At 42.3% G+C, this 26,768-nt stretch overlaps 1 protein-coding gene across 3 annotated transcripts in view; it reads left to right on the top strand.

The window, feature by feature from the left end:
- UNC5D (unc-5 netrin receptor D) overlaps positions 1-26,768 on the top strand; it is a gene marked incomplete at both ends in the record, with an annotated part of 603,454 nt that overhangs the window by 534,190 nt on the left and 42,496 nt on the right. For all 3 annotated transcript variants that reach the window (XM_079726836.1, XM_079726834.1, XM_079726835.1), the window contains 3 exons: positions 1,588-1,672; positions 24,478-24,646; positions 26,411-26,638. In XM_079726836.1, coding sequence (XP_079582962.1) covers positions 1,588-1,672; positions 24,478-24,646; positions 26,411-26,638 — 482 coding nt within the window. The remainder of the gene's footprint in view (positions 1-1,587; positions 1,673-24,477; positions 24,647-26,410; positions 26,639-26,768) is intronic.

Genomic DNA, 26,768 nt, shown 5'->3' with positions numbered 1-26,768 from the left:
GGGGAATTTTCAAATGCAGTGTGATGTGCCCTCCTTCCCTTCATTATATGATTTTACTGAAGTAAGGCTACTGAGTTTTTTTCAATTTGTCCTTGAATGAATATGGTTAAGTCACCTTTAACCTTTTCTAGCTTCTGTTTGCAAATATGGGGCCAAATAGTGGCTACACAACAACCTATAAGTTCCTAAGCTTATCCATGCTTTTTCCTTCTCCAGTTTTCTTGACAAAATGCACTACTCCATTGGTCACCTCCCTAAACTGACTTCAAGATGCACCATTTAGAAGACAGTTACACACCAGGCTCTAGCAAAATGTTAGATGGCTCCCGCATCATCCCAGATACCTTTTCAGGAAATGAATGGATAGAGACAGAGAAGTACCTTTTGAAATTTTAGAGTCGATTAACTGATAAACTCATATGTTGTCAGATATGTTTGATAGTGCCAGGTCTCAGGACACCAAATCTTATAAGAGAATTTTTAAAATGCTAGGAAGACTATTTTTTTAACTTATTTTATTGAAGTATTGTTGACTTACAATGTTGTGTTAACTTCTGCTGTACAGCAAAGTGATTCAGTTAAACCATAATGGAAAAGAATATAAATATGTGTATCACAGGAGATTGAATATAGTTCCCTGTGCTATACAGAAAACCTTGTTGTTTATCCATTCCATATGTAATAATTTACATCTGCTAACCCCAAACTCCCAATCCATCCCCAACCTCAAGTCTGTTCTCTATGTCTGTGAATCTCTTTCCTAGGTTTGTTTCTGTTGTATTTTAGATTCCATATATAAGTTATAGCATATATTTGTGTTTGTCAGACTTACTTTCCTTAGTGTGATAATCTCTAGGTCCATCCACGTTGCTGCACATGGTGTTATTTCCTTTTTATGGCTGAGTAATATTCCATTGTATATATGTACCACATTTTCTTTTATCCATTCCTCCGTCGATGGACATCTAGGTTGTTTCTATATCTTGGCTATTGTAAATAGTGCTGCTGTGAACACTGGGGTGCATATATCTTTTCAAATTAGAGTTTTGCCCAGATATATGCCCAGGAATGGGATTGCTGGATCATATGGCAACTCTATTTTTAGTTTTCTGAGGAACCTCCATATTGCTTTCCACAATAGCTTCACCAATTTACATTAGGAAGACTTTAAATAAAAATCTAATTTGAGGGCTTCCCTGGTGGCGCAGTGGTTGAGAGTCCGCCTGCCGATGCAGGGGACACAGGTTCGTGCCCCGGTCCGGGAAGATCCCACATGCCACGGAGCGGCTGGGCCCATGAGCCATGGCCGCTGAGCTTTCGCGTCCAGAGCCTGTGCTCCACAACAGGAGAGGCCACAACAGTGAGAGGCCCGCATACCACACACACAAAAAAAAATCTAATTTGAGTACACAGTTGACTAATATGCAGTTCTTTATGTCACTTTAGGAAACAATGTCTGCCAGGATTGGAATTTCATAAAGTGCTGTGAGGTGGTCCCTCTTTGAGAGCAGCTGTAAGCTGTTCAGCTGAGGTGCTTCAGGATAATTGGAGAATCTACAAATGATTTCTTGGCTTTTTCTGTTTCAGGGGTGAGTTTACTGATACCACATGGTGCCATCCCGGAGGAGAATTCTTGGGAGATTTACATGTCCATCAACCAAGGTGAACCCAGGTAAGAGACAAGGATGGCATATTAATGAGATCTTAAGTATGAAATGGAACTTCTGCAGAAAATCTGAAGTTATTAAGATAATGTGACACGGTGGTGTGTGGGTGAGACAGTGAACTACTTGACTATACAGAGGGAAAAACTAGTTGCAAAACTGTTGGCTGTCCATTTTTTAGGCAGCTAACCCAAGTCACCAACATCTAGACAGCAGACACTGAAACAGTAAATCCATAGGCAAGGCATAATCAGGGTCTCTCCACAAACAGTGACTGCGTCACAGAGCCTCCCTCTCAAAAGAAGAAAATATCATCCCTGGAGGTACCCTTTGATGCTACACATTATGAAAATGCAGAGAATAACTGACCTGTGACCTTTTAATATCAACAGAAGACCTGCCCTAAAGCCGAGAGACAATTTCTTAGGCAATTTTCCTCAAAGAAAAAAATAGTCTATACTTCAGTAGCTTTCAGGTCTGACAAATTTCAGCAGCATTAAACTCAATTACATGAACAAATACAAATCTTGCTGCATACTCTTAATGAAAGTAGTTGGTTATTTTCCTAGTGCAACTATAATATTTGTAGAAATGTTGCCTGCCTCCACACAAAATAAACCAAACTCCTCTTGAGAAAGCAATTTCTCTTATAAACTGGGTCTATATACCTCTGGCATTTTCAGTCATAACATCTTGGTTATTTTAGAATAGATTTTGTCATTCTTAGCAAAAAAAAAATACACACACGAAGGAAAAACACTGAAAGGAAAAACAGTCAGAGAAACAGATGGTTTGAACAGACCTTGATAGCTATCTCCATAAGAGGATTTGTTGGTAACCAGTGGTTTTAACTTTCTGCTCTACGGTGCTTGAGAAAAAATGGAAGAAAAGGCTCTGCTAGTTGGTTGCTGGGGAGACTTTCAGAGGATTTGCACATAAGCTGTGCTATGTCGGGCTCTTATGTTATTTCCTCAGTTCTGTAGACCTAGGTCCTTTACCTGTGCACCTGAAAACATGCCAGTGTTTAAATATCTCCACTTGGCAAAAAGGGCAAGAGGTTTTATTCAAACTCTCAACTAAGCAGCCCTAAAAATGGAGTTCTCTGGAACAAAGTCACCTCATTTTTCTCCCTTTGGTGGATTTATTTAAGCAACTGTACCTGTTCAAAATTGAGGTCATGGTCAATTATACATATGCTTTTAAATGCATCACCCTTCAAAAATCAAGTTTGAGGCAGAATCCAGTCAACCTTGCCTGAAAATCATGGCCTCCTGCAAACCCTCCTCCCTGCTGCATCCTGCTCCCTTAGTGGTTTAGAAGTAATGAGTCCACGGAGCCTGTGTTCAGCTCCTTCCTCTCAAACCCACCCCCAGGGTCTTTCACCTCATTATGCAAGAACCAGCCTAGGGCTCATCCATATTTTCAAAGGCACCTAATGCACAGCTCACCTCAATCCCCATCTCTTACTAGAACTTTCTTTTTAGGAGGTCAGAGCTAGAATGTGTCCAAAGGCATCAAACATACAGGGACTTACATTAAATGGCTCAAAAATGAGGGAAATATTACTTGGGACATCCTGTAGTTGAAAAATAAGAAAGAGAAATACATAAAAAAACACCAGAGCTCAAAGACTTTGAAAGGCGGCTTTGGCCTCTTGGGATCAACCCCTGCTAAGCTTTGTAAGTTCCATGTTAATCAGTTTGGTTTATCCATCTGTATCTGAGGCACAGGTTCATTGCTGCTCTTCAGGAAGGTGGATGGAAACAAGAAGAGTTCATCCAAGGCTTCAGATCTATGAAGTAAGCGTGTAGTTCTCTGTTTAACAGAGGATGAAGTAAAATTGTAGAATGCACACATTTTTTTCCATGTTACTGAAACCTTCCCAGATGTTCCTACTTCACACCACTAGACTACAGCCCACTTAGCTTCCTTGGCTAGTCTCACTCCTTTTCAAGGAGCTCCAAACTGCATACTTACAAAAACACTAAAAATAGTAAATGCCTTTTAGTTACTTTTTCTAAAGCTCAGGTACATTTTTTTTTTTCCATCCTTGCCAGGAGGCTGCTTGCATCTGAGTTCTGCTTTTAGTCCTGTGATGAATCAGGAGAAGACAACTGATATAGCTCTTCAGTGCCATCTTTGCTTTGTAAGGCCACTTGTAAACCCATTTCCATCTCATTCTGTCATTCTGAACTTGTGTCCAGATTAAGGCCCATTTCCTCAAAGTTCGTGGAGCTGGCATAGCACTGCTCTGACTCTTTCACCTTTTCCTCTAGAGCCATCTGAGTTTCCTCCCTCTTGGGTCACAGGTGTGAGAACTGAGTTTTCTGAGTCTCCATCACCTCCACACACACAGAATTACAGCAGGACTCTCTGAACACCATCTTTATGCTGTGTTGAAAGGCTGTTGTTGATTTATTTCTGTTGCTCCTTTCTGAGTTACACACCCCTGGTGTAGCAGGGTGATGATTTAGTGGAACCATAATGGATATCAAGGATCTGAACTCTGTACCAGATTTCCAGGGGTAGGGGTGTGTGGAGGTAACCACAGACTCAAGCCCCTGTATTCAAATAGTCTCAGATGGATATATTTAATATTCTGGTAAGTTTCAAGGGAGGTTGTTCATTGTTTGAATTGAATGCACCCTGTCTCTCTTGGGACGTCCTACTTGCATACGTGGGAAGTCTAAGAGGACACTGTACCTTCCTCAATGTCCCTGCTTTGTCTACACTCTCAGACTTGAACAACCATCCTAATGAATCTTTTCTAACCTCCTCCAGCAATCTGGACTTTTGGTTGGTTATAATGCCGAGGGAATTAACTCTGTTGGCTTTTTGTACATATATACACCCTACATGGTTCACTAGAAGGGGACTTCGCATCCTTGGAAAAGTCATTACTTACCTCTGTTTCAGTATAACTTGCAAAGGTGCTCTCATGTGCTTAACTCATTTAAGCTCCCCAGTTATGTTCAAAAGAAGGGGATTTTGTACCAATTTTTGAGATGAGGAAAAAAAGATCTAAAAAATGAAGGTTCGAAGAAGTGAGGCTGCTTTGCGAAGGCCTGTTACCGACCGGTGAGCTGGGATTTGACTTCAGGACATCTGACTCCAATTCCGGTGCTCACGGACTAAAGGATGCCACCTCTCCTTGACGTCGGAGACTTTAGGGAAACAGCTTTCTGACGTTGCATTCCAAGGTTTGGCCCCTGGAATCGCTCTGGAAGAGCACCGAGAATTAGGCAGGACCGGAAGGCAGCATCAAGCTGAGCATTTCTTAGACATCTACAGAGGTAACTGGCTGTTGTTACATCATCATAGTTGAGAGAAAAAGGTCTGGAAACAGGTGTCACCTCAGTGCTGAAACTTAGTGGACATGATGTTAGGAGACATTTGAGTTCAGGGGCTAAGAGTATGCACTCAGGCATCTGAGCTCTGGGTTCAGACTTAAGACTCACTGGTTTTATTCATGTGACCTTAGGTAAGTTAATGAAGCTCCTTGACTCTGTGTCCTCATCTGAAAAACAATAGTAGGTACCTACCTCATAGGGATGTTGTAGGATTGCAGGATATACAGTGATACTACAATTTGAAAGATAAAGTAAGAACACCAAATTGATACATTTAAATTTGATAAAGTATTCTACCTACAATATTTCCTTTAATCTTCTCAGCCATCCTGCTGTGGTAAGTAATAATAATTACCCTAATTTTGTAGATTTGAAAATGAAGATCAAAACAAAGTTAGTAGGTTTGCCTAGGTGGACTGGGTACCAAAACAAAAGTTTCTGACTAATAATGTATTTTTAGACTACGTCTGACTCCCCACTTTAAGGAATAATTAAGTGTATTATTCTTGAGTCCAGTAAGACATGTTTGATGAGAGATGGGGCTTATGCCTAATAATGGAAATACACCGTGAAACATACAGAATGGGGCCCAGAGTTGGCAAAGACAATAACTTTATACTTCAATGTGGAATGACATTGCAATAGAGGATTTCATAGAAAACAATGGGAAGAATAGAGGAGGCCCTTAATCTATTCTAAGGATAGATTCTAGGGAAGGAAGGTGGCTAAAAGATCAGTAGAAATTCACCAGACAAAGAAAGGTATATAAGGGTTATTAACTCAGTGATTTCCAGCTCCAGGATACATTTTCCAGGATTTATACAGTGTAAAGTAGGAAGGGGGTATAGAACTGTAGGTAAATCCAGGCTTTTTTATTTTTAAGTGAGGTATAGTTGACTTAAAATGTTAGTTTCAGGTGTACAGCAAAGTGATTCAGTTATACATATATTTTTTCAGATTCTTTTCCATTATAGGTTATTACAGGATACTGAATGTAGCTCCCTTTGCTAGACAGTAAATCCTTGTCGTTTATCTATTAATCCCTCCCCCTAGCTTTCCCCTTTGGTAACCATAAGTTTGTTTTCTATATCTGTGAGTCTGTTTCATAAATAAATCCATTATTTTAGATTCCACATATAAGTGATATAATATTTGTCTTTGACTTCACTCAGTATGATAATCTCTAGGTCCATCCATATTGCTACAAATGGTAACATTTCATTCTTTTTTATAGCTGAGGAATATTCCATTGTATATATGTACCACATCCCTCTTTATCCATCTGTCTATTGATGGACACTGGGTTGCTTCCATGTCTTGGATGTTGTAAATAGTGCTGCTATGAACACTGGGGTATAGGTATCAAATCCAAGCATTTATTCTCTGCTTTGAAGTCACTCTGATGCCCGAATATTGCCTTAAGCAGCTTCCTTCCAACTCTACCCCAGGCCCAGCCACAGAGAGACAGAAGGTTAAGTTTCAGGCACTGCTTCACTCACAAAATAGAGGATGCTTCGTGATGGCACAAGCTAGAGTAGCCTCACCGAAAGGCAATGGCATAAACTTGGAGCTGCCAGAAGTATTTGCTGGTGAGAGGCCCTTAGCTTCTTAAATACACTTGATCCAGGAGAATCCTAAGTCAATGCCAAATGTGGCCGCCTTTATCAAAGACGGCTTTGGAGGGCAGGAAACCAGCAGTGATCACTCTCAACGAGGCTGCCTCTTTTCCCAAACTTTAATTTGAAAGAATTTGTGTCTTTTCTTTCTAACATTTCTTCAGGAGCTTTGGGGGGATGTGGATTTTTCATCCTCTCTAAACAGGTTTTGGTAACTTTTATTTAAAAAGGGTGTTTAAATCAACTACCCTATGATCCAGCAATCCCACTCCTGGGCATATATCCAGAGAAAACCATAATTTGAAAAGATACATGCACCCCCAGTGTTCATTGCAGTACAACATCCAAGACATGGAAACAACCTAAGTGTCAGAGGAATGGATAAAGATGTCATACACACACAATGGAATACTACTCAGCCATAAAAAAGAGTGAAATAATGCCATTTGCAGCAACATGGATGGACCTAGAGATGATCATACCAAGTGAAGTAAGTCAGACGGAGAAAGACAAATACCTGATGATATCACTTATACGTGGAATCTAAAAAAAAGTTCATTTGTACCATTTTTTTTTAATCTACAAAAGAGAAACAGAGTCACAGATGTAGAAAACATACTTACGGAACCCAGAGGGGACAGAGGGGGATAAATTGGGAGACTGGGATTGACATGTACACACGACTACGTATAAAATAGATTGACTAGTAAGGACCTACTGTAGAGCGCCGGGAACGCTTCTCAGTGCTCTGTAATGACCTACATGGGAAAAGAGTCTTAAAAAGACTGGATAGATGTATAACTGATTTCACTGTACTGTACACCTGAAACAACACTGTAAATCAACTATACTCCAATAAAAAAAATTTTTAAATTAAGGTGTTTAAACAAGAGGATTAAAAAATCAATTGTCTCCTTTCAGAGATTTCCCCCACATACACCCCAATAAGAAAATGATACGGATGTACTTAATCTTCCTACTACCCATTCCCAGCTCTCGTTTTGTACCCCCCTTCCTACCCATGGTTGGTGAGTAGAGAAATGGACCAGAACATTACTATATGGAGCTTTCTTCTGAGAAGCAATAAAATGAAACCAAAGGCAAACATTCATTTCTTTTTCCAGTTCCACTGTCATGTGGATATTCCTGACCAAATGCTTAGACTAGAGTTGGAAATGTAATCTTACTGAAGAATTTACAAAAGGACACATATTTGGAATTTGGGCTCAACCCAGATGGAGTATTTCAACCACTGTTTTTCTACCGTGCTTTTATTTTCTCTCAAATGGTATGGTCTTCCCACTGGGTACATCTTGGGGTGCAGAGTGGGAAGGCAGACATGCTGGTGTTAGGAAACATTAACTTTTGTGGGGCGTGGTGCCTTGATGGTGCAATATCTTTGATAGCAAAGCATGAAATAAGACCAATTACAAGACTAGAAAGACAGAAAAAGTAGGCCTGAGATGGAAGAGAGTAGACAATTTCTTCTCTGGTAACAGGCTCACCATTCAGCACCACACTGCACTGTAGCTACTTCTATGGAATGGCTTCATGTGGCCTTTCCTCCATGGTTGCAAGAATGACACACACAAAAACAAAATTATAAACACACACTTGCTCACATACCATGCCTGATAGAGGATACAAGCACTCAGAAATGTCCTTAGGCTGTTTGGGAGGACCTCATTTCTAGAAGGCTAAAAAGAAAACATGTATGGCCATTCTACTTGTAAAAATGGTTTTAATGAAATGAATCTGTTTCTAGTAAACTACTCTTTATGTCAAAGCAGACATTTGAGACCATTCTGAAAGCACCCATCCCAGGAAAATATGAAACTGAGTTCATATTTTGTTAACTGAGTTCATATTTTATGAATCAGAGCCTCCAAGGGCTCTGATTTCACAGAAGCTAAGAAACCCCTGCCATCAGGCTGCTGCAATTAGTGTAGTGGTCCCAGTCAAAACCTTACCTCTTGAGCATAAAATAAGGGCACCTACCTTTGGCTCTACCCTGACACCAGGTGACTGCTCAGGACATTACTGCAGGGAGGAAACCTGGCCAAAACCTCTGGGATGATTTGCATCTGTTTGCCTTCTCCAGCTTAGAGGACTTACCCACTAGGTTATGTCTCAAGCCATCCTACAGCAGCTCAGGCAAAAAACAGCAACAAAAGAATACTACACCTTCTCACTGCAAGAGTTACGAGCTCAGTTCAGTCAGTGACAAGGACCAAATGTACTCAGTACTGTGAACCAAGAAAAATAGGACCCCTTATATGTAAGGAGGTTACTCTGGTGGAGGTGTTGGTTGGAGGACAGATTGTGTATATGTTGGAAGATCTCTCTAATTTCAGAGATTTCGCCGGGATAATGTCAAGTCTAATTTTCCCACCTCCCTGCGGAACCTGCAGAGAAGCATCATTTTATCAGAATGGGCACCACCACTCCCCCACCCACCTGCACATCATGCCTTATCCCTCCCTATTGATGTAAGAATTGCACGTGAAGAGAGAAAAAAAGAAGTCACATTTTGGAGAAGTATGGGGATCAAAGATGGCTGTCCCTCTGCTCGCCAAAGCCAAAGAGAGTAACCCCAGGTGAACTACTCATAAAATTCTGGCCATCTGCAGGAAATGAATATTGATAACTGATTTTCTCATTGTTTATCAGTTTGTTGACTTGTTCAATGCTTCCAGGGAAGAAGGAAAAAATTAAAAGCTTTGAGAAGAGAGGGTATGCTGCCAAAGTCCAGGAGAGAGGGGCAAAGAGCATTTCTGTAATTTCCAATTCCCCATATTCCCAAGAGGTAGAGAAGATGAACCTAGGCCAGGAAGTGGGAGCCAGAGAGATTAAGTGAGATGGAAAACAGGTTTGCCAGAGGCCACCTCAGTGACAGGAAGAGGGGCTCAGAGAGCAGGTAAAGATGCTGCCAGCTGGGGGCTGGTTGGCAGGTGTACCTGAAACACACAAGGAACAACAGATGCTTAGGGTTAACTGTTTGCAATCCAGTCACCTGCACCCTCTGTCAGTGAGGCCTTTTGGAGTCATCACCTATTTATACTGAATTCATTAAGGATTATCTTAAGAAACTTAAGCCATCCAAGAAAAATACGCCACAGTTAAGTAGGAGATGGTGTATATTTTCCTTTTCTCTGCCATAATGCCACAGAGATAAGCTCGTGGAAGAGGGAATGCATGAGGGAGCAAGTTGTCTGCTTCAGACCCAGTAGCTAGAACCTTGTGTGTGTTCATGCAAATATGCCTGAGTGTGTGGGCACAGATGTGTCCATGTGCATGGCTACTGGGGGTGGAATTTGGAATCAGATGTGAGATTAAAGTTTTTAAATGAACAAAAATCAGTCCAAAAAACAATTTTAATAATTCGATGTTACTGAAAAGTTATGGACTCAAAATTAAATATCTTCAGGATACCCTGCTACCATGGACAATTCCATGAAGCACAACTATTAGAGTGACTACTAGGAAAACTAGAGCCACTTCATACCATAATAGATGAAACCCCAAAAAGCAAACCCAGTTAAATGAATGATGATATTGCAGTGTGCTACATGTGGTGACAAAGATACCCAAATATTAACCAGGAGTGAAGGGATGAACCCTGGGTAAAGGCTCAGGGAAGGTTTCAGAGAGGAAGTGACAATTGACTTAAAACCTGAAAGAGAGTAAAGCACATTCCAATCAAAGGGAACAGAATGTGCAAAGGCACAGAGGTATAAGTAGCATCACATAGGGACTTCCCTGGTGTTCCATAACAATCCGCCTTCCAATGCAGGTTATGCGGGCTCAATCCCCTGGCCAGGGAACTAAGATTCCACATGCCGCAGGGCAACTAAGCCCGTGCGCCACAACTACAGACCCCACGCACTCTGGACCCTGCGCACAACAGCTAGAGAGAGACCCCCGCACGCCGCAACAGAAGATCCCACATGCAGCAACTAACACCCAAGGCAGCCAGAAATAAATTAATTAAAAAATAAATAAGTAAAAAAATAAATAGCATCACATATTTTGGAACTAAGCAAATCAGAACAAAATATGAAAGGAAGAGTGATGAGGAATGCAGCTGAAAAAGATATGACCATGTAGAGTGTTGTTTGCTGCCTAGGGGAAACTGAAATGTACTTGATGGGTAGGGATTGCTGAGGCTGAAGATTCGGGAGACCCAGTCATATTTACACTTGAGATGTATTATCTTCTGCTTCATCGACACTGCCACTGGCCACGTTAAAGTCTTCATCATACTAGTATCCTTCTGAGCACAGTGAAAAGATGCCTCATTTTGCCTAGCACAGATATTAATAGCCCTCCTTTTCACACTCAAAAGTATCTCAATTTGGACTGTAAATTATAGTCACTTTTGAGTGTCCTTGTCTCTAGGTGCGAACGTTTTAAATCCTTTCTCTAATCCCCACGTTGCTGTCAATGGGGATTTTTTTTTTTTTAAGTGAAGCAAGTGTTTATTAGGAGGAAAAAGTACGGTACGTGTGGATAGACACACGGGTGGACTCAGAGTCGCACCCTCATGGCAGTTTGAATCACTTTTATGGGGCATTTCTTCCGGATTTCCTTTGACCAATCATCTTGCTTTGCCGGGTTGTGAGTCCGTATTTGGTTTATCTCAGGGTCCTCCCCTGTGTGCGTCCGCATCTCTTAGCCAAGATGGATTCTAGTGAAGAAGCCTATGGGTAGTTTTCATCACTTACTATGAGGTGTCACCCCTTTCCTTTTTGACCTCCAGGGAGCCTTTCTGCGCATGTGTAGTTGGGGAGGTCTCCTTGACTTCAAGAATAAGGAATATGTGGTCTCTTATCTTCTATCTGGGCAGGGCCCAGCCTCCTCCATCATCCTGCTTTTATGGAGTTTCTGCTATTATGGAGTTTCTGTCCACAAGGGAGAAACTGTTCAGCCTGGGGTCCATCTACCATCCTGCCTCAAATCCCCCCTGAGAGACATGAACCCCAAGAAATCTTTACTGGGGGGAGGAAGGATAAAGGTCTGTCTTCTGTAGCTTATTCAGGTTGCCAAGGGGCTTGTAGACCCTACCTAGTTGGGGGTCACGGAGCTCTCGCCCAATGGGGAGCTTTGAGAGACAGACTTGGGGAGAAACTCGGCCAGGTCCGCTGGTGTACACATGCGTGTGTTAATGTGGGGTGAGAGAGATGGGGGACTTGGAGATAATTCCCAGAATTCTGGCTTGGAAACTGATGATTAATTAGTAGAGAGAGACTTGCCAGCTGAAGTCACCTGAGAGTTTGTGATAACAGCTGCTCTGGGAGCAGCTCTGGATTTCTTTCCAGGGAATAAACACAGCTCTTTGACTTAACGAGAAAAGGGATAGGAAGAAAACTGATTAAAGAATAAATAAATAAAAGACAAAAATAATATGTAATATATTCAAGAAAACAGACAACTGCTGAATTGAAATCCCACATTTGGCCGGGGCATGTGACAACAATGCTACTTACAGCAAAATGTCCCAGTATTGGGCATGGACCATGTTTGTATGCCTCATGCACAGTGGGATCTTCTGCCTGCCTTTTGTTTTCTTTGCCTTCCTAGCTAGGTAAGACTCTGCCAATCCTGAAGTAAACTAATGACATACAAAACTTGTCAGGAAAGTAGTACAGACTTAGTCATTGACACTGCATGAGAAATAAAGAATTATCAGAAATGAGATGATAGAGCAGAGTAAGAACAACACAGGGATCCAGAAGGCCTGAGTTCCAATCCCCTTTGCCACGTCCAGCCTGGGTGGCTTTGAGCTAGTCATTTTCTTTCTCCAGGCCTCAATTTTATCATCTATAAATTTTGTGTATTATTCACTGCATTCCAGGATTTGAGCGAGGACAGTAAAGTGACTTTAAATATGAGAAGTCCTGTGCAAACTACATGCTACATTTTGATATTATTTTGCCTATCCTTTTTTTTTTAATTACAAAGATACAAAATCCATGGAATTTGCTTGAGCTCTGACTCAGTGATACTGAGTCATTCCCATTTAACTACTAACACATGCCTAGACTCAGCAGAAAGTTTAATTCAGTGATAGCAAACATATTAAGTGTTCACTCTAAATCAAGAGCTTTGTCTTGAAGGCTTAAACATAAGACATGACACCATAAAACTCCTAGAAGAGAGTGTAGGAAAACATTCTCTGACATAAATCATACCAATGTTTTCTCAGGCCAGTCTCCCAAAGCAATAGAAATGAAAACAAAAATAAACAAATGGTACCTAATCAAACTTACAAGCTTTTGCACAGCAAAGGAAAGCACAAAAAATTTTTTAAAATTAAAAAAAAAAATGAAAAGACAACCTGTGGAATGTGAGAAAATATTTGCAAATGATGCGACTGACAAGGGCTTAATCTCCAAAATATACGAATAGCTCATACAACTCAACCACAACAAAAAAACCCAGTCGAAAAATGACCTTAATAGACATTTCTCCAAAGACAACATACAGATGGGCAGTAGGCACATGAGAAGATGCTCAACATCATAATTATTCAAGAAATGCAAATCAAAACTACAGTGAAGTACCACCTCACACCGGTCAGAATGGCCATCATTAAAAAGTCTACATATAACAAATGCTAGAGAGGGTGTGGAGAAAAGGGAACCCTCCTACACTGTTGGTGGGAGTGTAAGTTGGTACAGTCACTATGGAAAACAGTATGGAGGCTACTCAGAAAACTAAAAATAGAGTTACCATATGACCCAGCAATCCCACTCCTAGGCATATACCTAGACAAAACTATAATTCGAAAAGATACATGCACTCTAATGTCCATAGCAGCACTATTTACAATAGCCAAGACATAGAAACAACCTAAATGTTTATCGACAGATAAAAAGATGTGGTACATATATACAATGGAATACTACTCAGCCATTAAAAAAAGAATGAAATAATGCCATTTGCAGCAACATGGATGCAACTAGAGATGATCATACTAAATGAAGTAAGTCAGAAAGACAAATACCATATGATATCACTTATATGTGGAATCTAAAATATGGCACAAATGAACCTATCTACAAAACAGAAACAGACTCACAGACATAGAGAACAGACTTGTGGTTGTCGAGGGGGAGGGAGAGGGATGGACTGGGAGTTTGGGGTTAGTAGATGCAAACTATTACATTTAGAATGGATAAACAACAAGGTCCTACTATATAGCCCAGGGAACTATGTCCAATCTCCTGGGATAAATCATAATGGAAAAGAATATTTAAAAAATGAATGAGTATAAGTGAGTCACTTTGCTGTACAGCAGAAATTAGCACATTGTAAATCAACTATACTTCAATAAAAAATTAAAAGTAAAATCAAGAGCCTTGTGATGATACAAAGGACATCCTGCATCAATTCCTTTGTCTACCTCTGTTTCTCATAACATTCTGGCCTATGATTGGTACTTTAGAGGTATATCCTATGGGTCCGAACAATGGACTCTGGGCGGGCTCGTATTTAGATTAAGAGATCAATGACCAGTCAAGCTGGGGTGGGTGCTTATGCCACCTTAAACAAGCTTTGTCCCTGTCCACTTTGCCAGGCTTTCCATGCTAGATAGTGATGGATATAAATGAACGAATTATCCCTGTCACTGTTTCTGTTTAGTGGGCAGTCATGGATTTGAATTTGGCTTGTTGCTTTGAGTTTTAGAAATCTTTATTGGAAGAATCAAATTAATGGTGTCTACCTATCCCTTTGAGGGGATTTGGCATTAATTAACCCTATAACAGGCATAGGGGACCACTGAGGAGGAGAGAGGCTCTGAAGTAACAAACAAAGGTACTACCTGTGCTAGTGAGGGGGAATACATTGCTGCCATTTGGGAAACACATTAATTCTTTCAGGCTGCCAGTGTCACGCAGTGCAATAAAAGGGGCAGTTTATCAAATGGTACCTTAATGGGCTAGAAGGGTTAATGCAACTTTAGCTGAAGATTGTGCTCTTTTCCGCAGTAAAATCACAATGCTTTCTTCACAGAGCCATTTAGGTTAGACTATAATGCCATTAGCCCCCAGAATGAGGGGAAGAGAAAAATAGTGAAAGAGGGAAAAGAAAAGGCGGGGGGATTCTCACACTGTCATTTTATGATCTGCTCTTTTCGGAAGGAGAATGTCTTCATATCGAGGCCTTTAGCCACCCTTATACCTCACACCACCCCCTTGGTCCACAAACAAACACGCATAAAGAAAAATTGCCGTCATTCTAATCAAAGTGCCTTTGAAGCCCGTGTGAGCTCACAATGTGAAGTGATTAGAGTGGTCCAGAGGGGTCTTTAATTAAAGATGCCATTGACAAGATAACAATGGTCTGTGAACATGGTTAATAGGTCTGAATGGAAGGGGCACCTTAATTCAATAAGAGGAAAGTCATTGGTTCATGAGTTTGATTGCACATTGTAAAGGAACCGCACATACTATAATTATTTTTATTTTGTATGTGCCATCTCTTTTATTGCCCATGCTGGAAGTAGAAATAACCTGTCCTATTAAGATATTTAATATATATCATCCTGCCCACTTCACTTAGTTATAGCCTAATAAAAATGCCAGGAGACGATGCCAACCCACCCTGAGGCTGCCCTCCCTACTTACTAAAACACGCCCTTTGATGTGGGAACAGATGTATATGTATGACTGATTCACATTGTTATAAAGCAGAAGCTAATAATAATTTTTAAAAAAAGAAATGGACTAGAGACAGACACACAGGGAGAACACCGTGTGATGGTGGAGGCAGAGGGTGGAGTGATGCTCCACAAGCCAAGAAGTGCCACCTTGATTTTGGACTTTTTGCCCCCAGAACTGTGAGAAAATAAATTCTTATTGCTTTAATTAATTAATTAATTAATTAATTAAACATACCCTTTGAAAACCTGGATGATCAACCGCCTCACTCCCTTGGTCACCGTCTTTAACAATTTCCCAGGACCCCATAACGTTATATGCAGATATGGAGCTTCACTCTGCATAGAAACTTCTGCAGCTGAAGTGTGACGATAACCCAAAAGTCAACCGACACCTCCAAGATTGTGAGGTGTCTGGGAGACGGCAGTGGGTCAGGAGGCAGTGACAGAGGGGTCTTTAGGTCCTCACTTTAAAGTGAACAAGCCATGAAAGTCCTGGTGGTAGACGGAAGAGTGGTAGACAGAAGAATGGCGCCCCAAGGATGTCCACATCCTAATCCCCGGAACCTTACATGGCAGTAGGGACTTTGCAGATGTGATGAAGGTTAAGGACCTTGCTTGAGAAGGAGAGATTATCCTGGATTATGCAGGTGAGCCCACAGAAGGATCCTTGTAAGAGGAAGGCGGGAATACCAGACTCAGATAAGGAGACTGATGTTAAACCGCTCACAGATGGAAGAAGGAGTTCCCAACCAAGGAATGCAGGCAGCCTCTAGGAGCTGGAAGAGGCAGGGTAATGGATCCTTTCCTAGAACCTCCAGAAAGAACACAGCCCCACTGACACCTTCATTTTAGCTCTATGGGACTTCTACCTACAGTACTGTAACATTATGCATTTGGGTTGTTTTCATCCAGTAAGTCTATGGAACAGCAATAATAGGAAACCAACACAGGCCTCTGTGACCACTCTACGCATCTCAAAGCCCTGTTTTCCTAAGGCTTTCTCCAGGGTCTATGAAAACAATATTAGCAATTCTCATGCCAACATGACACCTTCGAAGTTCCAGGTTTGGAGACCATGTCCCAGGGAACATCCATCTTTCCCACTGCCTGTCCCCCTCCCTGCTGCCCCACACAGACACACACCCCAGGACCACCACAGGACAGGAGATTCTAATCCCAGCTCTGTCGCAAGTGGGTGTGACTTCGGCCATGTCCCTCCACCCGGTAGCATGTCCTTTCTGTTTCCTCATCTGAATGGCGTTGGTGTTGGCCTGATTGCTCTTAGGTCCTTTCCCAGCCCCCGAAATGAAATGATTCTATGACATAGGACTCAGGTTCCTCGGGGAAAGCTGTTTTGCCCATTCAAAATGCCAATGAGTAAACCACTTAGCAGATAATAAACACTGTCATAGCAGCATGCCGCCTAGATCTCTTCTCTCCTCCCCGCCTTTCACTTTAAAGCACTCTCCTCCCTGAGCCATCATGATTCCACTTCTCATAGTAAACAAAACTAAAACGCCAACACTGCATGAAAGATGAGGTGTAAATTGTGTCTAGGAACTGATGATTTACACATGATTTGCGATTCCTTCAGTATATTAATTGGTAAACACCCTCTGAATGTGTGTGCAAACGAAAGCCGTTGAACATCCGCAAACAGTTTAATCTCTCAGTGTGGCGTTACTCAAACTTCAGCAAGGTCAAATCCTCATTCCAGCCTGTATGTAATTGCCCTCCCACCCCAAGCCCCTTGTGCCAGCTCCCTTCCCGTGATCCTATTGCACATAATACCAAGTGGGTGACACAGATCTTTAAACCCTTTCTTAGCAGAGATGTCTGCTTCCATCCTCAGTTAATTGGGCTTGTTGCTTATTGTAATCCACCCTTCTAACTGCTCCTCTCCCGCCCCAACTAATGGCGTAGAATGGCTTGAAGAGCTGTAACGGTTACTGCTAATCAACCCCCCAACCTGAGAGCCTTCCATGTTAATACACGTGCTACTTAGAGAAAGAGGATGTAGGAACAGTCCCTGTGCATTTGCATTTTCAACCATAGGAGCAATATCCAAAGCCATAATCGTGAGCATTTCAACTTGACCGGCATCTGAATTCCATTTCAGAAGCTTACCCGATGTATATCTGACAGCCCACCCAGCCCCCGCTGTGTGAGGCTTTGCTTCGGATATTTTCTCAAGAGCCACACAACTTTTCTCAAACGTTAGTGCCAGGGCTAACTTGCAAGCAAGGAACGCAAGTGAAAAGCATGAGTTCCCAGCTCCTACCTCAGACATACTGAATCCGAATCGTCATGGGTGGTATCCAGGAATATAATTTTAAACAAGCTACCCAAGGAGTTTGAAACCACCTTACAGTTTTAGGGCCACTTAAAGACTGAAAAGAGATTTTGCTCAACTTCTCTCTTTTCTCCTCTATTCTGCTCCTGATCCCCTATTCTCCCTTTCCAGAAGTCTATTTTCTTAAATCATACATAGCAGTTACTAGAGAGAAATCCCCCAGGAAACCTAGTCATGCTGTTGGGATGGACTGATGAGCCACGCTGGCTTTCTAAAGGGCCCATATCTCCGAGAGAGTCTGTGATTATCATTTCCTGGGACTGATCTCAAAGATCTGGTCAGAGCTGCAGAGTGAGACAGGTATCTGACTCGAGTAAAACGAGAAATCATAAACCGCAAACTGATTTTTATCCATAGCAATGTTAGCACTCTAGGTCGGTGTACGAGGGTTTCAATGAAAAGAGAAAAAGAGAATAATAATAGTAAAACTATGTCATCTCAGGCCCCAAACTGTAGGAGGCTGGAGCCAGCTTGCTTTCAGAGCTCTAATTTTAAAACTAAGTACAGCTTCCATCCATCGGCCTTTTATGTCTATTCCATTAAAATATGCTTTAATTATGGATTGACCCAGGGTCTGGCATAGTAAAACTATCATTACTCTCCTGCCCGCATTCCTGAGTGATGCTCTGGGTAAAGGTGATCAAACCTACATTCATCTGTAATACAGACCACAGGGAGGAGAGGAGGTAACGATAATTACCAAGCACAGCGTGGCCGACGACGACAACAGTGAAAATCTCGTCTTTAAATATGGAGCTGATTGTTTTGCTTGAAGAGAGTGACGCGCTACAAGCCTAGAGTCAGGTCAAGAGATATTGAGAGCAAAAGCAAAATGTGCCCGGATGCACCTCCAGACCTGCCGTGGTGAGCACCTGCCACCTTGTAGCTGACCTTCACCGTGACCTTATGTTGTGACCTTGGCGCTGCAGAATGTGAGTCACGATGTGCCAAGGTTTGGACCATGACCTCACCACCACCAAGCGCAGAACGTTCATCACCTCCACCACACGTCGTGTGTAGCTGTCAGCGACCCTGCTGACTTCATTTTAAGAGTTCCGGACAGATTCTCCCTGGGCCTCTCTTCATTCATTCATTCATATTTTTTTGTCTGTTTCGATGGAATTTCAAACTTAAGGAAAAGTGGCAAGAATAGTACAGGTGACTCCTGAACAACACGGGTTTGAACTGGGTGGGTTCACTTTTTAATAGTAAACAGTGCTCTCTGTGCTTGGTTGGATCCATGCATGTGGAGCCATGGACACGGTTTTCGACTGCACAGGGCGTTGGCGCCCCTAAACTCCATGTGGTTCAAGGGTCAACTGTATAAAGAGTTCCCAGTTCTCCCACATCCAGATTCACAAATGTTAATGCTTTTAACTACATTTACTGTGTTCTACTCTTTCTCCGCATGTGCATGGAGAGAGACATGCACATACGGACAGAGGAATTAATAAATACACATCCACATATATTTTTTTAACCATTGTGAACAAGATGTCCCTTTTCCCCCTCAATACTGCAGTGTGTATATTCTAAACACAAACTCTTACATAACCACAGCACAATTATCAAAATCAGGAAATTAACGTTGATACGATACTATTATCTACTCTGCAGACTTGGTTCCTATATCACCTCTTACCTGAATAATGTCCTTTATGGCAAATGAAAATCCAGTTCCATTCACTTCGTTTTGTTGTCACATGCCTTTGGTCTCCTTGGATCTAGAGTAGTTCCTGAGTCTGTCTCTAGTTCATGATATTGACTACTTTTAAGAGTGCACATCAGCTATTTTGCAGAATGTCCGTCAATTTGGGCTGGTATTTGTCTGATAATTCTCATGATTAGATTCAGGTTATGTATTATTGGCAGGAATGTTACAGAAGCGATGCTGAGTTCTTTTCACTTTTTCTTATCGGGAAGTATGTTCTGAAAATTCATCCCATTACTGGCAAGATTAACTTTGATAACTTGGGTTAGTGGTGTCTGCCAAGGTTCTCAAGTATAAAGTCATGTTTACCCTTTGTAATTATTAAGTACCTTGTGGGAAGATACTTTGAAACCACGTAAATAGTTCTTTTCTTAAAAATTTCACCAATTATATTAGCATCCCGTTCATAATTCTTAACTGAGTCAGTTATTAATATGACTCGTTGTCAAATGATGACTTCCTACATTTATTAGTTGGCTTCCTATTGTATGGAAGAGTTTTCCCTTCCCACTCATCCATTCATTTATATCTGTATCTTTCGTGGGTTCTTGTGTTATTCAGTGGGTTAGCATCCTTTACTACCATTATTCACTTTGATGCTCAAGATGTTCCAGATTTGATCAGTGGAAACCACTGGCTCCTAAGCTTGCTTCAACAAATATTTGTGAGTGCTTGCAGCCTATATTAGGCACTGGGTGTGGGAAATGGGTACAACAATGACCAAAACAGAAAAAAAAAAAATCCCTGGCCTCATAGAGCTTACATTTCAGTCTGTGGAAGAGAAAAATAAACAAATGGTACAGTGCATTGGAGGGCAATGAGTGTGAGGTCAAAGAAAAACAAAGCTCAGCTTTTGATGTAGGAATGTTGCAGTTCCACGGCTCAGGCATAATTGGGGAACGCCTTGTTCGTAGGTGTCATTGCAGCAAAGGCCTGAAGGGCACTAGGGAGATAATCATGGGGATGTCTGGAGGAAAATTCCAGAGCAGCAGAAACAGCTGCAGTTCCTTGAGGGGAAACAAGCGGGCATTTTTAGTGGGATTCCTCAACTCAATACCATGAGTTGAGGACAGACCATGGAAGGGAAACGTGAAAGCACTGCCAAGGTGCCTTCATTTCTTATAGTGCACTTCCCTAAGGCATTGGGGATTCTCTTAAAGCATGTACTGAGATAAGAACCATCTAGTGAATAAAGTGGCCATCTCAAAAACACAGTTGCGGGGCTTCCCTGGTGGCGCAGTGGTTGAGAGTCCGCCTGCCGATGCAGGGGACACGGGTTCGTGCCCTGGTCCGGGAAGATCCCACGTGCCGCGAGCGGCTAGGCCCGTGAGCCATGGCCGCTGAGCCTGCGTGTCCGGAGCCTGTGCTCCGCAACGGGAGAGGCCACAACAGTGAGAGGCCCGCATACCGCAAAAAAAAAAAAAAACACAGTTGCTATAGAAATAAGACTCATAAAAAGGTAGGAGAGGTGAGGGTTTAGAGTTGAAAAGCAAAACTTTTATGCATGGAGCACATACTAGGCGCTTTTTAGGCTTTACTTCTTTTAACTCTAGAACAATCTTAGAGTAGGTATTACGTCGCATGGGAGGCAAGTGAGGCTCTGAAAGGCTTTCCCTTCTGCCACCATGTCTGGTTTTCATGCCACAGAAAAAGTCAGATGAGGGGTGTAATATCAGGGATGATGCCACAAAGAGCACAGTGAGGACACAAGAATGTTCTTTTCATCCACATTCCGTGTTCTCTGCAGCTCCTCTTGGTTTCCCCTGCCAGTAACTAAACAGGGTTAGTCACGTGGGGCTTTCTGTCTTGCCAGATTCCCAGGCAAGATGCTCCCAGGCCCTTTACCAGCACCCTTTCCTGCCATGTATATTTATTTTGTGGTTGGGGGTATCAAAGCTGCAAAGCTGGCAGAATTTTCTCCAGAATTCTCAGCTGCACTGCGAGAGCAGAAATTTGAATTCACAACCATGTTTCCGTATAGTTACTCAACAAGCCACCTGCTTACACAGACCTGGCTCTTAAATTATTGATCTTTTTGTATCGTAAGCATTCGTAAACATGCACAGCATATATATGGAGAAAAAGGCTGGGGTGGCAGGGGACACGATGAAAAAATTAAATAGCAAAAGTCTCACGCCACCAGCCTTTTCATACAGGAGGGTGTGTGAGGCACTGATGTTGTTCATATCACGGTCCTGAAATCGCTGCTGTTATTAGTTCCCAGTTATTATTAGCTCACAGCAATTTTAGAAAAATGTGTTGCCTTTTTTCTTTTTTTAACACCTAGCAAGAGCACGAATACTTCCTTGGCATATACTGTATAATGTGGGCAAACTTAAATGCCATCCATGCTTTCCTCACAAATCTTTGGTTTTGCCCAATTAAAGCCTCCTCTCCCCCGCTGTCTTGTCCCTAGATGTCCTAGGTCTGTATTCATGGCTACACTTGCGCTACATCTTTTCCTCCATCTTTACTTGGGATGTCACAAGAGCCAGCAGGTCGACCAGCAATCTCCTAGTGCTAACAGAGAAACAAAGTGCATCTGCTCACAGGGGTCAGGAGCCTGGAAGTCAGAAATAGGGGCTGATTTGGCTGCCCTCTCTTTGATTGACTTCTCTGTGACCTTATATTGTTACCACCTGCCCACACAGGCGTGTGGAGAGCTTTAATCAATATCTGTAAATCTCCCTGATTGCCACAGATAGAAGGTGGCAGAAAAGGGCAAATTATTATTAATTGTCGGGGAAAAAAACGGAGAGATTAAGTTTTGTTCCTTCACAGAGAGACCTACATGCACGGACACCCTTCTCACAGTAGGAGGATTAGATATGTCTTAATTTACTTCCTTTGCACTTCCGGAATGCCCAATGGCCGCTTAATGCAAAGCCCCATCCCAGTCCCCACCTAAGTTTCTACGGGCACCATCTCCGACTCCTAATGCTGCTTACATTATTACCGAAAGGAGGCCTGCTATTCACAATGAGTGTGAGAGTTCACCTAATTAGCTGCTTTCCGTTCACTTGGCATTAAATAATTCCCCCAATTCCCATATGTCTGAATAATATGTTCAACAAGGGGGATCATTCTCTGAAAGCGATTAAATAGTTCTTTTAGGAGAGCTTGTCATTGGTCACTCAGAAGCACCCCTGCTATCCCTGTCTGTGAAGGATGCAGGTGGCAATTACACAGAAAGCACTTAACCCTCTCCAGTGGCCGCTGGCAGGCATCCATGCACAAGCTGCCACCTCGTGCTGGGTACAGCTTACGCTGGAATTTTCCATTTTTTTCAAACCTCAAGGATAGCGTTCTAGGCTGTTCATAGAGCATTTGTCATTGCTAATACAGGTCTTTCCAAACCCACCCACCTCCCTGACTTGCCTGCCCTGCTTTGACATATAAATGCATAAAAGACATTTCCAGTTTAGTCTGTGCTTTGCCTGTATGGGAAGAATTGATAACTTTGGTTTGCCTACGTGGAAGGCTGAATTTTCGGAAGGCAGCTCCAGTGCTTCTTGGGGAGGGAGGAAGACGCTGTGATGGTGTTCAGGTCTCATTTAGATACAGTAGATACAAGATGCTCCTTCTAGCTTATAGGCCGTGCCTTTTATCGCAACAGTGAATTATAGATAATGAGCTAAAGTGTGGCGGTGACCAGCTGGAGAGGGAACAAGCAGTGTCAACAAAAGCAATTCAGAAATTAACAACATGTTAGGCCTACTCATAGAAAACCTGTTTGTTTACACAAGATCACAGACAAGGTAGTATCTTTCAGTACTGATTCCATCCTGCTCAAAGGGTTGCTTTTTTGACCAGGGATGATATTTCTTAAATGTCCTTCCTAGGTGAGATGAGAGAAAGCTTAGGTAATAATACCAGTCCTAGCTCTCATGTTGCATTGTTCATCTGAGCATCCTAAACTGCTTTATAGACTATATTCTGTATCAGTATATTTCTTACAAGTGAAAATGGGAAAAAATCAACTGGCTTGTTCAAAAACATATAAGCAGTTGGGAAAAATGAGGAGACTTCTGAGTTCTCATTGACTGCTGTCCTGTGAACTACCCCATTTACTCTTTGGGGCAGAGATTAAAAAGATACAAAAATGGAAGAGGGAGGCATTCAGTAAGGTGGTATTATTTCCTTTTAGTTAAATTTCTTTGATCTGTTTCGTGGCTCTGCCTTCCTATTGTAAATTATTCACAATATGGAAAAATCTGAACACTAGGTGTAGGTAGAATGATTTTAAATTTAGAGCTAAAATAGGAAAGAGATGAAACATATATTTATGTATTTGATTATGCCGTTTATAACTGTCTGCTGTGCTATTGCTATGTAACTTGTGTATTTGTGCATTGGGAGAAAATAAATGTTTTCAAAACCAGAAGAGACATACTCAATCCTGGTATGTTTGAAGTGTTGCTTTGTTTACAAAAATAATTTGTTTTGTTGCTAACTAGCATTAAACATATTTATAGAATGTGTTGTTGGGAGAAAGGAGTGTGATGACGGTAAGATTACCAGATCGGTCATTTCTATGAGGGCCTTGGCTTTGGTCATTGATCACATTATCGATGAGATTAAGGATTCAGCAGCTGGTGTGTGACCCGCCGGCCAGGCCTTTGCTTTCTCCTGCTCTGCCCTGTATTATTATTATTATTTTTTTTTTTTGCGGTACGCGGGCCTCTCACTGCTGTGGCCTCTCCCGTTGTGGAGCACAGGCTCCGGACGCGCAGGCTCAGCGGCCACGGCTCACGGGCCCACCCGCTCCGCGGCATGTGGGATCTTCCCAGACCGTGGCACGAACCCGCGTCCCCTGCATCGGCAGGCGGACTCTCAACCACTGCGCCACCAGGGAAGCCTTGCCGTGTATTTCTGAAGAAGCATCTGTCATTTTGTTTTTCAAAACCTAGATTTGAAATCTGGGCTCAACCTCAGTCTGTGTGCTTGAGCAGTTCGGGATAGATGGCTGTGGTCCAGAAGAGCCATCCTCCAGGAGGTGGTGTTACTCAGGAGGGAGTCCCGGGAAAGGATTTTGCTAAACCTGCAACTAATTTCTCACTCCAATATGCCCCGCTCCTTTACATGCTTCTCTCTCTTATCCTTTCCCCAACTGTACAGCCTCCAGTCAGATGGCTCTGAGGTGCTCCTGAGTCCGGAAGTCACCTGTGGTCCCCCCGACATGATCGTCACCACTCCCTTTGCCCTGACCATTCCACACTGTGCAGACGTCAGTTCTGAGCACTGGAATATCCATTTAAAGAAGAGGACCCAGCAGGGCAAGTGGGAGGTGAGACCTGAGTCTTTCTTTTTTAAAAAAACGGGGTTTGGGTTCCACCCATGGAATGGATTTAACGTTTACCCTCTCTTCACAAAAGTCAGCTGTGAAATTTGTGAGCATTTACTTGTTTTTCAGAGGGTTGGTGGCAAGTGTTCACAGCATCCTCAAGGTATTGGCTAGTGTTTTGGGGCAGGGTGTGTGTGTGTGTGTGTTTGTGTGTGTGTGTGTGTGTGTGTGTGTGTGTGTGAGAGAGAGAGAGAGAGAGAGAGAGAGAGAGAGAGAGAGAGAGAGAGAGAGGGAGGGAGGGAGGGAGGGAGGGAGGGAGGGAGGGAGGGAGGGAGGGAGGGAGAATATGGAAAAGAGAGGCCAGAGAGGATACAGAGCTTTTTCTTTGGGTTTTAGAATACAGTTGTAATTACCCTCATAGACATGTACCCTGTGTATCTGCCTTTGGTACATAAGACTGTGACTCCTGCCTTTGTTCCCAGGCCATGTCCCTGTCTGAACTGACTTTCCTCTGTGGCTTCTGTGGGGTTAGGGAAGAGGCCCAGGGCAAGCAAGCTGGATTCATAAAAGGAATCACTCTATCTGTTTTTGCCATCAGAGGGATTGTAACAAATCTATGTTGAAGTATTCAGAAACAGAGTAGCTGCTAAATAGATGTTCATGAATTAATGAATGCATTGAAAATCATTCTATCTTGCCCTGTGTGTATGAGTACATGCAAGAAACAGTACAAGGAGAGAATAAAAGGGACAAAATGAGAATCCACAAGAGGAGAGTAAGGACAAGGGAGACGGCCACAGCTAAGAAAGATGGTGGTGGAATGACTATTCTTAGTGAAACCTCTAATTTATCTGACTGGGATTCCTTTGGTGTCTGAGGTCAGTTTGCATGAAAGCAGGTGAATTATCTTGCTGGAACACAATGACCTATTCCAGCCCTGGGATCCTACCTCCCCAGTCGGTGCTTCAGGCAAAAGAAGTAAAAGGGAAAATCATGTTTCTTGAGGAGAAGAAAATTCCCAGTTGCTTCAGTGGATGACATTTACCCTGCCCAGCTATGTCTTGAAACTCGTCGCTATTCTTTATTGAAAATGCATTCTGCTATTTATTCAGTTGTGATACAACCACAGGCAAATTTCCTGGGGTGTTAAGTTCTATGGGTTTCATAAAGGGGCCAGGTTTTTTTCTCTTTTCCATTTCTTGCTTTGCCTTGATTTTTACCATCTTCGTTTTTCTTCCCAGCACTTCTGCACAGTCATTTACATCCAGATGGTGTCAGATCCGTGCTCTATCACATGCCACACATACCTTCTCAGGGAGGGTGAAATATTCTGATACGTCTTATCCAAACCATTTATTGAATGGCCCCTCGTGAATGATTTTGATGGAATGAAAGAGGAAAAAATATTTGAAAGAAAATAAATATTACCTTAAGGATAGGGAAAGAGGTTTTCAGAAATAGACCTTTATAAAAACATAAAAGTTTGCTCATTGATATTAATGTTCAAGGCTGTCTTTTTGTTGTTTTTAATTTGGCCTTGAACAAATTAACTGAAAATTGGAGAACTTTGAAAGTGACGTTTGTTATAATCTGCTATCCCAACACCCTGAATATAGCCATTCCTTCAGTTCCTGATGTCAGCAGTTATTTTGAGAAAATGAGTTCAATGAAAATATTCTGAAAAAAATGTTATGTCCTTGCAAAGTGACTGTTAAATCACATTTTATTTCCCAAGCTGAGAGAATTCAACAGACCTTTTCCCAACAGGAAGTGATGTCGGTGGAGGATGAATCCACATCCTGTTACTGCCTTTTGGACCCCTTTGCGTGCCACGTGCTCCTAGACAGCTTCGGGACATACGCCCTCACTGGAGAACCAATCACAGACTGTGCCGTGAAGCAGCTCAAGGTTGCGGTTTTTGGCTGCATGTCCTGTAACTCTCTGGACTACAACTTGAGGGTCTACTGTGTGGACAATACCCCTTGTGCATTTCAGGTCAGCCTTTTCTCTGTCATTCTTCCTGTGGTGTCATGAAAGCATGGGGTTTCCTGAAGATCGGTATCAATAGAGAATCTGATTGCAGAGGGTCTGGAAAATGAACCCACATCACTGGCTAGACGGGGAA

The sequence above is a fragment of the Hyperoodon ampullatus genome, assembly GCF_949752795.1.
Source record: "Hyperoodon ampullatus genome assembly, chromosome: 20".
Lineage (NCBI taxonomy): Eukaryota > Metazoa > Chordata > Mammalia > Artiodactyla > Ziphiidae > Hyperoodon > Hyperoodon ampullatus.
The sequence above is the reverse complement of the archived record's forward strand: the minus strand, read 5'-3'. Positions and strand labels throughout refer to the sequence as shown.